This window comes from Sitophilus oryzae, unplaced genomic scaffold, assembly GCF_002938485.1.
Source record: "Sitophilus oryzae breed Bouriz unplaced genomic scaffold, Soryzae_2.0 scaffold_1436_pilon_pilon, whole genome shotgun sequence".
NCBI classification, from domain to species: Eukaryota; Metazoa; Arthropoda; class Insecta; order Coleoptera; family Curculionidae; genus Sitophilus; species Sitophilus oryzae.
The window spans coordinates 770,803-788,064 of NW_022146100.1; the positions used below are offsets into that span (position 1 = coordinate 770,803).

The 17,262-nt window shown below is 33.0% G+C and overlaps 1 protein-coding gene across 1 annotated transcript in view; it reads left to right on the forward strand.

The window, feature by feature from the left end:
• LOC115876403 (LIM domain only protein 3-like) overlaps nucleotides 1-9,880 on the forward strand; it is a 159,074-nt gene extending 149,194 nt beyond the window's left edge. The window contains exons 3-4 of the mRNA XM_030892177.1: nucleotides 5,934-6,075; nucleotides 9,332-9,880. Coding sequence (XP_030748037.1) covers nucleotides 5,934-6,075; nucleotides 9,332-9,505 — 316 coding nt within the window. The 3' untranslated portion in view covers nucleotides 9,506-9,880. The remainder of the gene's footprint in view (nucleotides 1-5,933; nucleotides 6,076-9,331) is intronic.
• Nucleotides 9,881-17,262: the final 7,382 nt, after the last annotated feature.

Consider the following 17,262-nt stretch of genomic DNA (forward strand, 5'->3'; position numbering starts at 1 on the left):
TGGCAACCTTTAGTAAATGTTACTTTCACTAGTGAATGTTAGAAATTACTTGAAAAGGTCGACAAATCTCTTTAAAATACCACATTCGCTAGTCCAATGCGTAATTGCTAGCATTTCCTAGTGAATGTTAATTTCCGACTTTCATTGTAACATATACAATAAAATAGTGAAAGTCAGTAGTATGATTTGATCTTTTAAAATTGATGTTTTTTTGAAAAATATAATGTTTTGACTATTTTATTTTAAGAATGAACATATCAGAATGAGAATGGCATTATTTGTAATATTATTATAAACTCTGTATTCACAGTTAAAATAAAAACGCTGTATAATATTGTTTATAAAACAAGCACTTATTCTTATTCTTATAACGCGCTCACATTAAAATTAAGGTCTCGCTTTCGGTCATTTTCCGTTCTTTACGAGTTTTCACGTAAAGGAGAATTCTAGATCTATATTTCACCGCCGCTTATCGTTCCAAAGATCTTTAGTGTTGTACTATCTGCCCAGCCCTGGCGTCGAACAATATCCCAACGTCGAATTACCGACGATTGTCAACTTTTGTTACGTGCAGGTACGGACAGATAGCGCCACCGTCGCAACAATCCGCCGCTCGGCCAGATTTAATTTGAACAAACATAAATTTGACAATCAAGTAAACAATGGGCGCAAGCGAGGTTATCGCGATGTTCAGATTTTGACGTTTTATACGCGGTCCGATAGATATTGGCCGCTATTAAACGAAAATATACGAGGCTATTATTCGTCGACGGGACCAGACAGTTATTATCAATGCATTATATTCCTGGCCGGTATTAAACGTTATTAGCAACAATTTTTTGTTGTGCGTGGAAATTTGCATGTACAGGGAGTCCTATTTTTGTGTGTTTTATTGTTTTTTCATTTAGGAGTGGAGATATATAGATATGTTTCCACACTGTGCTAAATATGCTACACACAGATTTGCCCTGTCATTTTAGTTCCTGAAATACAGGGCGAAATGCCGTATTCTTCCATCCCCTTCGTTACTGGGTTATCTTATAACTTATAGAAAATATAAAAATTGAGTACCGTAGAGTTTTTTCTGTAGAATTCAGTGGTGTAACTAGATTTTCGCTGATAGCTGCCATTCTTGAAATATTACTCAAACTTATGTTTTTATGGGATAACCTGTATATTATTTTTCTATTTTATTTTAGGCCAGTAAGGGAGGACGAAAATTGGGTATTACTTCCGAATTCTTGACACCCGCACCTATTAACGTGAAATTTTAACAGTGAATAGAGATATATGTAAGAAACAAAAGTTACATAGTAGCGATGTATGCTTTCATCCTGGGTGTGAATGCCATCCATTCTCGGGGGTGAAAAATACATCACCCATTTTAATTGCAGAAATCCATAAAGGGATGAATTCTAAGCAAAAAATGTTCTATAACATTTTTTCAGAAAATTAATATTTTCCGAGTTACTTAGGATTGAAAATTATTTTTCATATAAAAACTGCATATTTTTCTGACATTTTTTATAAATAACTCAAAAATCTTGAGTTTTATCGCAAAACTCATATAAGGCAAAAATGAAGCTTTTGAAATAAGTAATCGACTTATTTTTTGTTGATAACCGTAGGTGAACTAATAATAGCCGAGTTATCACTCTGTGAAGGTGATTTTTTATTTTTCGAAAACTAAATTGCAAACTTTAACCTTAAAATAGTGGCGAAAGGACACATTTTTCTAAAACTAAAATAATAAAAATAAAAACTATCAATTTGTAGGAAATTACAGGAGCTACATTCATTTTTACTAGATTTGCGGGTTTTAAGGGCTCAAAGAAGGTGGTCCTACACGCAAGTCAAACTAAAAAACGTAATATCTACGAAATAAAGAGATCTACAGAAAATTGAAACAGGGAAACAAAAATATTGCAAAAAAGACCTTCTATTTTACTCTGTTGCATTTTTTACATATTTTGCTTAGTTTTTGAGATATGTCAAAAAAATTAAAATTTTTAAAAAAATAAAAAAAATAAAATTTCATTATTTTCAACTTTTTTCCAAATTTAGGCATTCTAAACCGCTTGAACTTGCAGAGCCCATTTTTAATGCCTAAATTAGCCAACTGTATTACGCTTTGTTTTTATTTTTATAATTTTAGTCATAGATTTTGTTGTTAATTTGTTTCCGAAAAATTGAGGTGACCATTTTGTTTTTATCATAACTCCGCGAGTTTTTTAAAAAAGCATTTAAAAGGTCTTTTCAAGCATTGTAAAACGGTCATATTCACTTTCTTCGAAAAATACATTCTTTCGCCATTATTTTACGGTAAAACGTTGCAATTTAATATTCGAAAAATAAAAAATCACTTTTACCGAAGCTTCACAAATTTGAAAATTTGTGAAGAATTTTTTTCAAATCACTTTTACTCGGCTATTATTACACCTACGGTAATTAACAAAAAATGGATCGTTTAGTTATTCCAAAAGCTTCATTCTTGCTTTATATGATTTTTACGATAAAACACAAGGTTTTCGAGTTATTTAAAAAAAATGGCAGAGAAACATGCAGTTTTTAGATGAAAAATCAACATTTTCAATCCTAAATAACTGGGAAAATATTAATTTTCTAAAAAAATGTTATAGAACATATTTTGCGTCGAATTCGTCCCTTTATTGATTTTTGCAATTAAAATTGGTGATGTATTTTTCACCCCCCAGGGTGAAAGCTCACATCGCTATGTAATTTTTATTTCTTACATATATCTCTATTCAGTTAAAATTTTAAGTCAATCGGTGCAGGTGTTCAGAATTCGGACCCTAAAACCCTCGCTTACTGGCCTATTTGCCCTATTCCCAATTATGATTTTTTTAAAAAATAATATACTCTATAGTTGTTTTCATAAACAAGGTTAAAAATGCATTATTTACTTTTTAACATAGGTGGTTTAAATTGCGTAATCAAAGTAATCATAGTTATTTTTTATACGAGACGATAAAATGGTATTTAATCGTCGATCGAAAATATTAACTCACTGGCGATGAAATCGCGAGTGAATTAATTTAGGGAGAGATTAGAGATTCATCTTTTCAAAACGCCAAGCGCCACTATAAAACTTAATTAAACCAATAATGCCAGTCCGAAAGGAGGAATTTAGTCGATGTATGGCCGAGTTCGCGTTAAAACCAAGCTGAAAAATAGAATCGATATGGTCGTATTGAGAACGGGTTAATGGCGACGGGTCAATTGAATATAATGAGCGGACCAGCGCGCACAGAACCAGTAAGAGAGGCAACCGGAGTAATGAGTAATTGCATATTGGAAGCCGTTTGTCATCGGACGCCTTTGCCCATGCCGGATTATATTGCCGTTTATTTTTATATTTCGGTGCGTCTCTAAACGCCTCCATATATCAGGGGTTAGTGTTAATTAAAAAAGATATCAAGCGACCGGCGAACAGTCGAATAATAAAGGGATTCCACGTTCGAGAGCGTTTTATTTATGTCGGTTTAGGATGGAGAGAAAAAAATGGATACGATTCGCATTTTGTTATTTTTTATTGGCTATATTTTAAGTAAACTTAGTTCAAATTTTGACTGTCATTGGTATAAAAAGATACTGCCATACGTTTCTTTGATCGTGATTTGTATCTATGTGACAAAACTTTCAAGATTTTGTCCGTTATCATGGTAGTCTGGCCTTTATATTATTATTATAATTAAAATAACTTATTGAGCGGTAGGCAGAACTTGGATTAATGAGAGCACCGTCTTTTCAGAGCGTAAATAGAGTTTATCGTTTATATATAAGAAAACAAAATATAACCAGCTAAAAATAGAAATTAAGGTATCGCACTTTTATAGTAAGGGCTCTTTCTAAATTCAGTTACTATAAGCTCTATTGCCACCTACCTTATTACGTCAACATCCATCAGCAATACATCAACAACAAGAACCTGTCGAAGATTTCATTGATCCCCTTGTAGATCTACCTCTTCGGTCTTGCACTCATACTTTGGATTGAACCACTCGACCGGTTCTCACAGTGTTCTTTTAAATAACTTAATATTTTAGTGATTAGGTGAAATAAAGAAATAAAATGCCGATTTTTCACAACACCTAACTATATTTAATATAAAGAAATAAATAAATAAAAAAATAAAGAAAAAGATTTAACAACAAAACATTTATAATTAATGAAAAAGAAAGAAATTGAATCAAAAATAATTAATGACAATTAGAGAATTGAAATTAAAAGTCAGAGATGATAAAGTTAAAAAAAAATACAAAATATTCTTCTTATTAGTCCAATTTAAATTATCTACAATTCGCATACACTCTCAAATCTCTCTTAGAATTATCGTTGGCAGAAAATTAATATGTTAAAAAAATATTCACTGAACAATTAAATTTAAATTAGAATTTAATAAAAAGAACAATTGCAAAATAATCACTTATGCAATGACATCTAAATTTTACTAAAGCCTTTAGAACAAACAGAAAGTCTTAAATAATTAATAAAGAAAAATATTAGAGAAAATCCAAAAACAACAATTAAAATACTTTAAGCATGAATAGTTTAGAATTTCCGAACTTGAGAATTTATTTGAGACAATCTTTAGATAGAGAACTTACTAAACCAATTAAAAAGACCACTGGATAATATAAGATCTACACGGAGTAAATTCGACCGTCTAATTTAAAAGTCAGTACCGAACTCATTTTGAAGATGAAAATACTGATGTTGGTACTATCTCGGAAAGGCGTTACTACATCTTCGGCACGCCTCTGTTTGAGGAACCTTCGAATACCCATCCAAATGCATATTTTGCACCTTTTTAATTGGCCGAAGTGTCCCTTCCCCGAAAGATCGTTACATACTGTACATACTGCCATTACTCGCTGACGAGTATTTGACACGCATCAGAAGATCACGCAAGGCGTTTTCTTTCATGAGCTTTTCTGTGACTGAAAAGCCCGATACGTGATGTTATCTGCCTACCGCACTCCAGACATTCAAAAATCTCATTGCTTTGTTGCCTCTTTACTTTTTGGTTGTCGCTGTTATCTGACTTTACAATTCTTCTCCATTCCGTTCTATTGTGCTGCTTCTTCCCACTCGTTCTGCTTGTTAATTCCCTTTAAGTTTTCGTGGAAAATGTCCTTGTACCTTTTCAGTTGTCCACCCGGCCTCCTCTTACCGTCTACAAGCTCACCGTAAAGTAGAGATTTTGGTATGCGGTTTTCTTGCATTCTGCATACGTGACCAGCCCATCTTAAGCGGGACTTTGTAATCATGACTTCAATACTCTCGCATTTAGCTTTTTCAAGGACCGATACGTTTGTATGTTTAAGGTTCAAGCCTAGTATTTTACATATTAAACTAAAAAAAATAAATAAATACATTACAAGTTAAAGTCTGGCTAGAAAAAAATCATAATCCTTGAATTATTGTTGGTACATTGATATATAGATAAAATCAGAAGGGAGACTGCTCCGATTAATTCTAGTTTTCTACCTTTTTCTCGACTGGAAAGCCAGTTACCGGTAGCGGTTAGACAGCTAATTTTTAATCCATAAGGATATTTTGAGATTTTTCATTTTTTCCTTTGGTTATAAGCTTAAGGTACCTAAAATTCTAAATTTGGAGTATGTGACACATCTAGAAGTACCTTAGAATTTTGATGATCTGTCAGTGAGTCAATATCGAAATTAAAGAAATTTGACAAGCGATAATTCATAAACTATGAGGGATAATTACTAGATATTTTGATAACCTAGCCAGAACTATTTAAAACTTGGATGCCCCTATAAAATAACGTATCAATATTGTTATCTAATTAAAGCGGAACAAAATTATATTATACATTAGATATCATTAAAAAGATATATAAAATATAATAAGAGATAAAAAGTCATATATTTGTCTTCTTGTTTCAGGTTTTGCGTTGGTGATAGATTCTACTTGTGCGAGAACAAGATCCTCTGCGAATACGACTACGAAGAGAGGCTAGTCTTTGCCAATATGGCGTACAACCCACCTCCACTATCTCATTTAAAGAGACAAACGTCAATACCGCCGGTAAGTGCGTAAGTAGATTTTCTCTTTCAGTCTTCAGATAGACGTAGTTCAGCAGGCTCTTCATTTAAATTTAGATAATAGCAATCTAGAGGAAGTTTATCATATAAAACATACACATTTAGTAAACATTTGAAAGATTTTAGTAAAAAAAATAATCTAACACCCTATATATTAATTGATTATAGGATTCTAGGAAAAAAAATAAAGGTGAGTTTTATTAAAGAAGCATATACCTAAAATCTAAGGATTTTGACATATTTCACATTTTGTGTAAGTGAAGAGTAAATTTTAAATTTCGATAACAGCTATCTAAATTTTAGTTGACCTAGTATAGCCTGATATTTAATTACAGTAACCAATATATGTTAAACCAAATTGAAATTTGACCCGAAAGTTAAATAGGGTGAGACAAAATTAATATGGAACATTAGTCACTTTTAAAAGCAAGTTCCTTCTTTATTTTAAATGGAACACCCAGTATATTTTTCCGGTGTTCAATGCGGGATTTACATATCTTCAAAATATTATTAAGGTTGCCTACCCCTCAGACAAAGATTTTCCTAGATATTTTAATTTTTATGATTTTGCGTCAGTAGATCTCTATTATTTGAAAAAATCTAGGGAGGGTGTGCTGTGTGATATACCTTTTGTTAATTTCTGAGAATTTTTTTTTGTGTTTTAACTCACACAAAATGATAACTAGTTGTTAAAGTTGGACTAATTAGACAGCTATGTTAAAGTAACGTCAGACATATCACAACCACCTAGATTTTATCAAATAATAAAGATCTACTCAGATTAAATCATGTAAATGAAGATATCTATGAAAACCTTTGTTTGAGGGGTAGGCAACCTTAATAGTATTTTGAAGAGACATGAATTCTCCACTGAATATCGGAATAATATACTGGGTGTTCTATTTAAAATAAAAGAGTAACATGTTTTTAAAGGCGACCAATGTTAAATATTAATTTTGTCTCACCCTGTATAACTTTTTGGATCAAGTTTTAATTTGATTTAAAGCACAATAAAAAGCAAAATATATATATATATATATATATATATATATATATATATATATATATATTAATCGGTTTAAAACGTTCTACGTCTTCCGATGCCATCTCTCCATGCCTGTCTGTCTCTCCATGCACCGTCTCCGAGAGATCTTTCCTCCATAAACGTGTCAATCCCTTCCTGTCAACTTCTTCTGGGTCTACCCGGTTTCTTCTTCCTGCAGGTTTCCAGTTTATAATTTGCTTTGGGATTCTTATTTCTGCCATTCTTTGGACATGCCCGTACCATATGAGTTGACTGTTCTTTATGTCGTCCACTATCGTATGTTTAACTTCCATAATCTCTCTTATGCGTTCATTAGTTATTCGCTCGAATCTTGATTTGCCTGCTGATCTTCTCCAAAAATCCATCTCTGTAGCTTCCAGCATTCGTTTTGTTGTTTCCTTAATGGGCCACACTTCACAGCCGTACCTGGTTATACTCTTTATGATGGAATTGTATATTAGAGTTTTGTTCTTGTTGTTTATGTTTCTGTCCCACAGTATCCCATTCAATACCGTGATAGCATTCCTTCCAAGTTGGTTTCGTTCTTTAATTGCTGTATCCAACAGTCCATCAATTGTGATTTGCATACCCAAATATTTGTATTTTGTGCAGCACTTAATTTTCTTCCCTTCTTCTAGTATTAGATCTTGTTGTTCTCCTCCGACACATATATTCTGTTTTGTTAGTATTGATCTCGAGTCCCCATTTCTGATATTCTTCTATAAGCTTACGTGTCATATAATTTATGTCATCGTAATCTTGTGCTATGATCACCTGATCGTCCGCGAAGCAAAGTGTGAAGAGCATGTTATCCCCTATGGGTACTCCCATATTTCTACATTTTTGCTTCCAACCTTTGAAAACTTGTTCGAGATATATCTTGAACATTGTTGGTGAAATACAGCACCCTTGTTTCAGACCTTTGGTTCCATTAAATCCTGTTGTTAACTTTTTGCCGACTTTTATTCTAGTTTTTGTTTGCTTATATAATGATTTTATTGCTTTTATTAGCAAAAAGCAAAATAAAAACACTAAATTACCACAATACACCAAAACACTTTTACTTTTACACTGGACGCGCGTTTCGCTAACCATGTTAGCATCATCAGCAGATGATTAAGCACAATAGTTAATTTAACTATTTAAAGTAAAAAAAAAATATGCGCACATAGTGCACACACAACTTTTTTACACTAAAAAAATCCTGTTTATTGGAATCGCGTGTGTATTTTCTGTTATTTGAAATTAGCAATGCGCTAAAGCAACGAAAAACCCAAATTAAAGGTTTAACGATATCGCTTTCGCCGAATGCTTTCACAGCGGAGCGGCACGTCAAAATTCTTCCCGGTTGCCAATTATCGTAGAAAAGTCCAGGAAATCATTAATCAAAACCTTTTATTAAAATTTCAGACCCTTAATGCAATTTTCGTGGCGCTCGAACTGCAGCAGACCGCTTTGATTCATTACGAACGATATTAAAATATTTGCTCGACAATGGACTAATAAAAATGCACCTTTTCTTCATGTTCGAAGACGTTTAAATTAGGTTTAAATCTGCCTTTTAGATTTAATATTGTCTGTGAGCTGTCGCGTTTTATTTTCTCAAAGTTTTATATCGATACTCTAATGCTTGGATTGTTTGATTTGTATAGTCCGTCTAGAAAGTATCCGGAATTTTATATTTTTCCTAATTTTAATGTTTTTTTTCTGTAACACTCTAAGACAACAGTAATCCATCACGTAGGTTTTGTCGATAGTAGGCTATGACCAAAGTCGCATGGCAACAGCATCTGTCAAATATTGTTGATTGTAAATCGGCTTAAGTGCACGGCCACACAAGCGTTTTTTGCGTTTTTAGCGTGAAGCGTCTTTTGCGTCTAAAACAAAATAACAGGATTATACAGGGTTGTTCGCCACATACGACACGGAGTATTGTAGCTAAACGATTAGATTTTTACAAATTGTAAGTTTTGGGTTCGTTGAAGGACTATTAGAGCTACAATTTAAAAATATTTTTACAAGATACAGAGTGTCCCAAATAAATAAAAAATATTAAAGATGTATTTTTTTAAATGGAACACCCAGTACATTATTGCATTTTTAGTTTCTACGATTAAAATAAAGGTAAAAAAAAGAGAAATGGATACTACTCCAATTTTCATGAAAATTTAAATTTGTTTTTCCTTTGTTACAGACGGCGTTGCCGACGCACCTGATGAACGGCCACCGACCTCCTCTACCGCCACCTGGCGGCGACATGAACAACAACATGTCCGCTTCTGGCCAGCCCCCGCCAAATTCGAATCAGCCTTTCGGCAGCGCGACCCACTTGAAAAACGGACCTATGTCGCTGGGCACTCCTAGCTGAAAGCACTAGACTGTCACCTAGCTGTGATATACCCTATGTATAATAAGATGAACGAGATACGAATGATTTTAGGACGTTATAAAATTATATAAGGAACAATTTCGCTGGTAGAGATCGTTGTAGAAAATTCTGTTCCATTCTTATAAAGTTTTTTTATATTTTCTGGGTTTAGGAAATTTTGGACTCTTCAAAATTATTTGGTTATACAGGATGGGCCCGAACTGTATTCCGGAAACTTCGACAGCATATTCTGCACATAAAAATAAGTCAACTTATGTCAACCAAATAGCTTCGTTTTGGAGATACGGGGTGTAGAAATTTCATTTTTATTTCGATTTTTTCGAAATAATTTTTAAACTAAATTCGGTATTTGGATGAAAATTGTCGGTATGGATTTATGTGGGAAGGCAATGTGCATAATTTAAAATTATTTTCAAATGTACAAGGTGTGTCAGAACTAATATTCATATCAAAGTTATATTTTTCTTTATGGAACACCCGGTATTTTATTTCATTTTTAGATTCTTGGGCATAAAATAAGGCATTTATTATAAGCATTTAATATGTCTAAAAGCTTTGGTTTTTCAGATATTAAAGATATTTAAATATGCATGCTATAATAAAAAAGTTTGTCAACCCCCTGTACATTACTTTTCAGAATTAATCTTGTGCTGACTTTCAAGCCAGAGAAATAGACTTTACTAAAAAATCGGATTACTTCCTTAAATGTATACAGGGGTATCAAAAATTGCTGGTCTATTTTAAATATTTATTTTTCATAAAAACTTCGTTATTTCAAATGCAACATTATGTATTTTTTTTAAATAAGTCGAAGCAGATTTAAATGCTCTTTCAAACTATATTAGGGTTTCAGTAGAGGTACAAGGGGGTTTCTACATCAGGAGCAGGAGCAGAGCGCACTGCGCATGCGCGTAAATCAGCTAGGAACATGTAAAATACGCTAATAAACAAGAATAAACAGGTTTGAACCGCTTTGAACAGCTTTTGAACAGAAATAAACAGGTATGAACAAAAAATGAACAAGTCTGTTGTTTTAAGCTAAAAAGCGGTTCAAAGATGTTCAAAAGCTGTTCAAAGCGGTTCAAACCTGTTTATTCTTGTTTATTAGCGTATTTTACATGTTCCTAGCTGATTTACGCGCATGCGCAGTGCGCTCTGCTCCTGCTCCTGATGTAGAAACCCCCTTCTACCTCTACTGGTTTCCTATACTTATCTGGCTCAGATATTGAATAAAAAGCGATTTTTGAATAAAATTGTAATCAAGATAGCTGGTGTCGCCATGGCAATTTTCTAGTGACACTTAGTAACTATTTTCAAAATCGATATTAGTACATTAGTACCGTGAAACGGGGTAACTTCGACAGGTTTCAGCTGTATTTCGTGCTTTGTGAAGAAAACTATTGTCTTGAGAACCGTGACTTATGTGTCGTCGTAACAATTGAAGGATTTGTTCTTCATAGCCGAACAAACAACTCCCCCCCACCCCTGCTTCTACTTTTTTTATTTTATTTATTTGGTGTCGAAGTTATCCCGTATCTGGGATAACTTCGACACCATGCTTAATTGCTTAATTCTACATGAAGTCGAAGTTGGACGTCTCCGGTGCAACTTCGACACCAAAAAAAAAAATTCATTATGAATTATTAACTAGAAACATTAGGGAATAGTTTATAGGCCTAAATTAGACAAACGAAACAAAAAAATACAGTCATCTATTTTCAGAAACTTTGGTATACCTACCTAGCACATTTTGCATCTGAACTAACAGAACTTAAAAGACTTTATTTTAACTTAACTAAAATTCATTGAACAAAGTAAAAAACATAAATACACAACACTTAAAACAAGTTTAAAACGTAAAAAACAAAGCAAACACTAGGAACGAAATTTTAATCATCGTCGAAACATGGAGGACATTCGTATCTCACTTGTTTGGAACCACCGTTGCAATATCCACAAACCCACTTTCCACAGGTGACACACTTGATCCACTTTTTGACGTAGGTGCGCGGCATCTTCAACAAAAGTTAATTAAAAAAGAGTGAAACAAAGAGAAAAACTAAAGCAAACTAAAAAAAAATAATAATAAAAGTAAATAAATAAAACTTATAATACAAAAAAATTATTAAAGAAAACAAAAACAATAGAAAAAACTTTGGATTACCTGAAAAACCACAAAAACCTCGACAAAAACATTTGAAAACAACAAAAACCTGAAAAAAAGCATTATAATATACATGTCGAAGTTACCCCCGCTGTCGAAGTTACCCCGTTTCACGGTATACTCTCACTAGCAAATTGCCATACACAATGCGACACCAGCCATCTTGATTGCCATTTTATTGAAAAATCGCTTTTTATTCTATATCTGAGCCAGATAGGTATAGGAAACCCTAATATAGTTTGTAAGAGCATTTAAATCTGCTTCGACTTTTTTAAAAAAATACCTTCATAATGTTGCATTTGAACTAACGAAGTCTTTATGTAAAATAATTATTATTTAAAATAGACCAGCAATATTTAATACCCCTGTATACAATTAAGGACACAATACAAATTTTTGTCAAATTTTATTTCTCTGGCTTCAAAGTCAGCATAAAAATTAACTCTAAAAAGTCAGGAATATCTTAAAAAAAACCATTTAAACATATTAAACCCTTATAATAAATGCCTTATTTCCATGAATCCAAAAATGAAATAAAATACCGGGTGTGTTCCATGAGAAAAAATATAACTTTGGTATGGATCTTAGCTCTAACACACGCCCTACATTTGAAAATAATTTAAAATTATGCACATTGCCTTTCAACATATACCCACAAAACATTTCGTTACTACATCTTTCCGTTTTCGTATAGCAAAATAAAAACACTAAATCACCACAATACACCAAAACACTTTTACTTTTACATCGCACGCGCGTTTCGCTAACCATGTTAGCATCATCAGCAGATGATTATAAACCAAAGTACAATCTACAAGTTGAGCGTTTATATACTTGCCCAGTGGGCACCGAGTGGGCGTGGCAAAACCTAGCCAACCGAGTCAGAGCCCACTGAGCGTAACAGTTAGATTTCCGCCACTAGAGTAGTAGGAACAAAGAACTTGAAGGAATTGGACCGTTGTCTCTGTTCATACTATCTTTACATTTATTAATTCTGATGCTTTCATATGCATTTGCCTGTAATTTGGGACTTGTTTAATTAATTTTAAATTATTAAGATCTATACAATGTTCTTTATCAACAATATGTTCGGCAACGCAAGATTTATCCGGTCTACCATATCTTATCTGAGCTAAATGTTCTTTAAATCTAGTTACTATTGATCTTCTAGTTTGCCCAACATATTTCTGATTACAATCTTTCAGGGCCGTATCTAGACCAAAATTTCGGGGGGGGGTTTGGCTTTTTACAAAAGCTGCTAGGAAAAAAGCATAATAAAAAAATCGCTTTGGGCTACACTCAAATCTTAATTGAAAATAACATTTTAAAAAAGTAACAGGTAAAAATTATTAATCTTAAAGGATAAACTGGTCTTTTCCCTGGAAAAACGATTGACTACCTCTTCGATATCGATATTTATTTCTCTATGTCCGCTTAATAGAGCAAGTCCTGTCAATCGCTCTTGACCTGTAGAGTTACGTAGGAAGTCCTTCAATCGTCTTATGCCGCAACCGCACATGCGGCATTTAGCGAACTCCTAGCGCTCGCTCGTCAACTACCGAACGCTCGTGATCGGACTTCGCCTTTCCATCCACACATGCGGGCTCTGATAGCAACAACATAGAGATGAGCGCTCGTTCTCGTAGCCGATCGAGTCGCCGAACTCCGACTTCCTCATCCACACACATAGGAAATCGGCGAAGCCCCGATCGGAGATCGCCGAATACCGCATGCGCGGTTGCGGCATTAGGGTTGAAAAAGACCTTTCTGGTGTAGCTGTTGACGCTGGTAGAGTTGCTAGGATCATTAATAAAATGTATATATTTGGAAATATACACTGGTTACACTCCGATTATCGTTTCGATGGCGTTTTTAGATCGGTCGACTGCAGGTAGCTGCTTCCATTTTTGCCGCCACAAGTCTAGTTCTGCCGCTAAAGTGTCAAAGCCCAAGAATTCTTTGTCTAATAGCAGAACAATAACAAACGTTAATCACGTTAATGACCAGCAAAACACACAACATTCAAAATCTTGTCCTTGTAAAACTTTTGCTGTTTTAAACACTTGAATGTTGAAAGTCGAAAATCGAAAATAACATTTGCTTTCAAAGTGGAAAAGTGAGGTTAGGGTCTATAATGTATATTCATCAATGACTAAAAAATACAAGGACAAATAGCACCCGAGACCAAACTGTGACCATTCTTCCAAACAGTGCCGTAGCATATATTTTACTTAACATTGCCGCTTGAAGGGATATTTATATTTTTGATATTATATGTTTTCACTACGCCTATGGTGTATCGGGGGGTATCATACTAATTAATTACGAAAAAAACGTATTAAAATGTTAACAAAAGGTACATAACTAGTATCGACGTATAGTACATATCAAGTACATATAATATCAGAAAAATAATTATCGAATTCAAAAAAAAACGCTAAAAAGGTGTAGGGGACTGTTTATTTCCCTATAAAACGTAACTTCTGGCTCTTTCTTATCATTGCGCCTTTTACACTTGAAAGCTGAACAAATTACCATTGTAATAAAGTTTATACAAAGTTCACTACACACAACCAACTATTAAAAATCGCTAAAATTGTCGCTGATGACCAGCTGATGATTCATTCGTTATGTCTAAAAAGTTGGCGTCTAAGGTCACAAATTCTGCTGCAGCCCGTATATGGGCGTTACATGTCCTTGTATTCTTTAGTCATTGATATTCATCCATCTTCTTCTTCTTTTTTTTTGTTTCGTTCTTACTTACTTAATGATCATTACTTTTTAAAAATTTTCGGCCATAATTTCGGGGGGGGTTTGAACCCCCAAAACACCCCCCCAGATACGGCCCTGCAATCTTTACAAGAAATCTCATAAATACCCGGCCTTTCCAGTGGAGGTGTTTTATCCTTTGGATTTCCTAATAATTGTTGTAATTTATTATTAGCACTATACACAAGTTTATAATTGACATTCTTAAATATTCCTTTTAGACCACGGGATAACTCTCTATCAAACGGTATCGAAAAATATTTAGACGTATCTTTTTCCACTTGAAAAGTCGAATTTTCAGAAATCATTAACCTATATCTACGTTTTCTAATTAATTTAACAACTAACTAAAAGCTACATTCCTAATGTAATCTCTTTCTATTTCATATCTTTCGTTGGAAAGTGGGAAACTAAGTCATCTATGAGCTAAGAAATTTAAACTAGCCATTTTATGTAGCTGAGTGTAATGGAATGTAGCTGAGTGTAATGGATATTCTCCTTCACTAGTTGATAAATTAATTAGAAAACGTAGGTATAGGTTAATGATTTCTGAAAATTCGACTTTTCAAGTGGAGAAAGATACGTCTAAATATTTTTCGATACCGTTTGATAGAGTTATCCCGTGGTCTAAAAGGAATATTTAAGAATGTCAATTATAAACTTGTGTATAGTGCTAATAATAAATTACAACAATTATTAGGTAACCCAAAGGATAAAACAGCCCACTGGGCGAGTATATAAACGCTCAACTTGTAGATTGTACTTTAGTTTATAATCATCTGCTGATGATGCTAACATGGTTAGCAAAACGCGCATCCAGTGTAAAAGTAAAAGTGTTTTGGTGTATTGTGGTGATTTACTGGTTTTATTTTGCTGTGTAACACCAAAGATTCCAACCCTCAACTGTAATCGTTTTCGTATAGTCAACCGTGGCGAGTGAGGTGCGCCACCCTGTATATAAAAACTAGCTGGATGTCTGCCAACTTCGCTATCCATAAACATTTAAAACGATATATTTCTTTATATGTAGAATATTTCTTTGACTAGTAACTGCAAAATTACATTGACTTATTTTATAAACGTAACAATTTTACAACACTTCTAATATGAAAAATATTCATAAGAGTATCATAAAACAATTTAAAAAATTTACCCTTTGATATTTCTGTATCTGGATTTTTAGGTCCAATTTAATAAAACTATTTCTCATTGACAACTTGACAATTATGTCAAATACATTTAGTCATCTATCCTTTATTCACGACTATGTGTATACCTGTTACATATTTCGACAACCTAAAACACAGGATATTACACATTTCTGAACAACACTTCAGTGTGCATTAATTGTAGGAAACTGGCTGTTCGTGACAGATAAATGTGCTCAAGGGGAACATATTTAATGTTGGTACTCTAAATAGCATCATGTAAATACAGGATAAATACAAGCTGATTCATATTTACAACCCCGTCTATGTTTGGAAAATATTCTTTATTTAGAAACTTTTAATTTTGATTTTTTAATACAAATTCTAAAAAAAATTATGATGGATTTTTTAGGGTATCTTGTTTTTAGAAATAGAATATTTATATACAGGGTGGCTTATTTATTTATATACATTTCTACATAACCCATCAGCGATCTCTCTGAAATAAATTAAAAAATATACTCTCATCAGCTCTCATTACGTTTATTGAAATGGTTATAAAAATATATTATTTATAAAAAATATACAAATACAAATTTCAAGAAAATGTAAATTAGTTTTACAATAATTATAACACAAAAATATAATATATTGCATTACGATTAATTTATAAATAATATATTTGTTCACCACTATGATTGTAAATAGGCGTGTATTATTTTTTGTATATATTGCTCAAAAAATCTATTTGATACATATTATTATCCATGTGCAATAGAGAGAACTTCATGTTGAATGTTTATTACGAGTTTTTTGCAGTATACAATACAGATCAAATATTCACAAAATATTATCTTAGTATTACTATCTCATTTAAATGTATTTTTTATTTAACTAGTTATATTTATTTAGGTTTATTAGTGTGTACCTGTTCTTTTATTTGTCAGACCAACAAGTGTGTATCATACTTTCACGAGTAATGATAATTTTTAAAATTCATCTTTATCAATTTTTATTTTTTAATTATTTATTGTATTTGTTTGATATTTAACTTCATATATTTTGTATCCTTACTAAATGTGACCATTTTTATACTTTGTAAACTTACACAACTTGAGAGACTATTATAAACTCACCGGCAAAAAAAACCGGCCACTAAAAACTAGTCCCAATTTCAAAGTTGGATTTCTCGCGAACCACTCATTAGATTTTGATGATTTTTCTTTTAAATTCTAAATTAATTCCTTCTTAACGGATGCTACGTCAGAAATTTTTATTCCGAATTTATTTTGAGCATATACAGGGCACAACAATAAGACGAAGTTTTTTGCCCGAACTTTGTGACACCCTGTAGGATGCAGCAGCTGTAGTAGCTATTGCTAAATCAAATCACATTGTAGCCTCATCTTTTATGAGCATTTTGTTTTTTTAATCACGACATTATCTCTGTTTGTATTGGAGATACGCTGCTTTAAAACGAACGTCTCGGAAAAATGCTTCAGTGAGAGAACAATCCAAGGAAGACTAATAGAAAACAGCTTTTCTGCAAGGAGGCCTGCCGGACCCCAGCTATTTTCGAGACATCGTGGAGTACGTCTACAGTTTGCGCGTTTACATGTGAATTGATTTGGTCGCGGTTTTGCCTGCGAAGCATT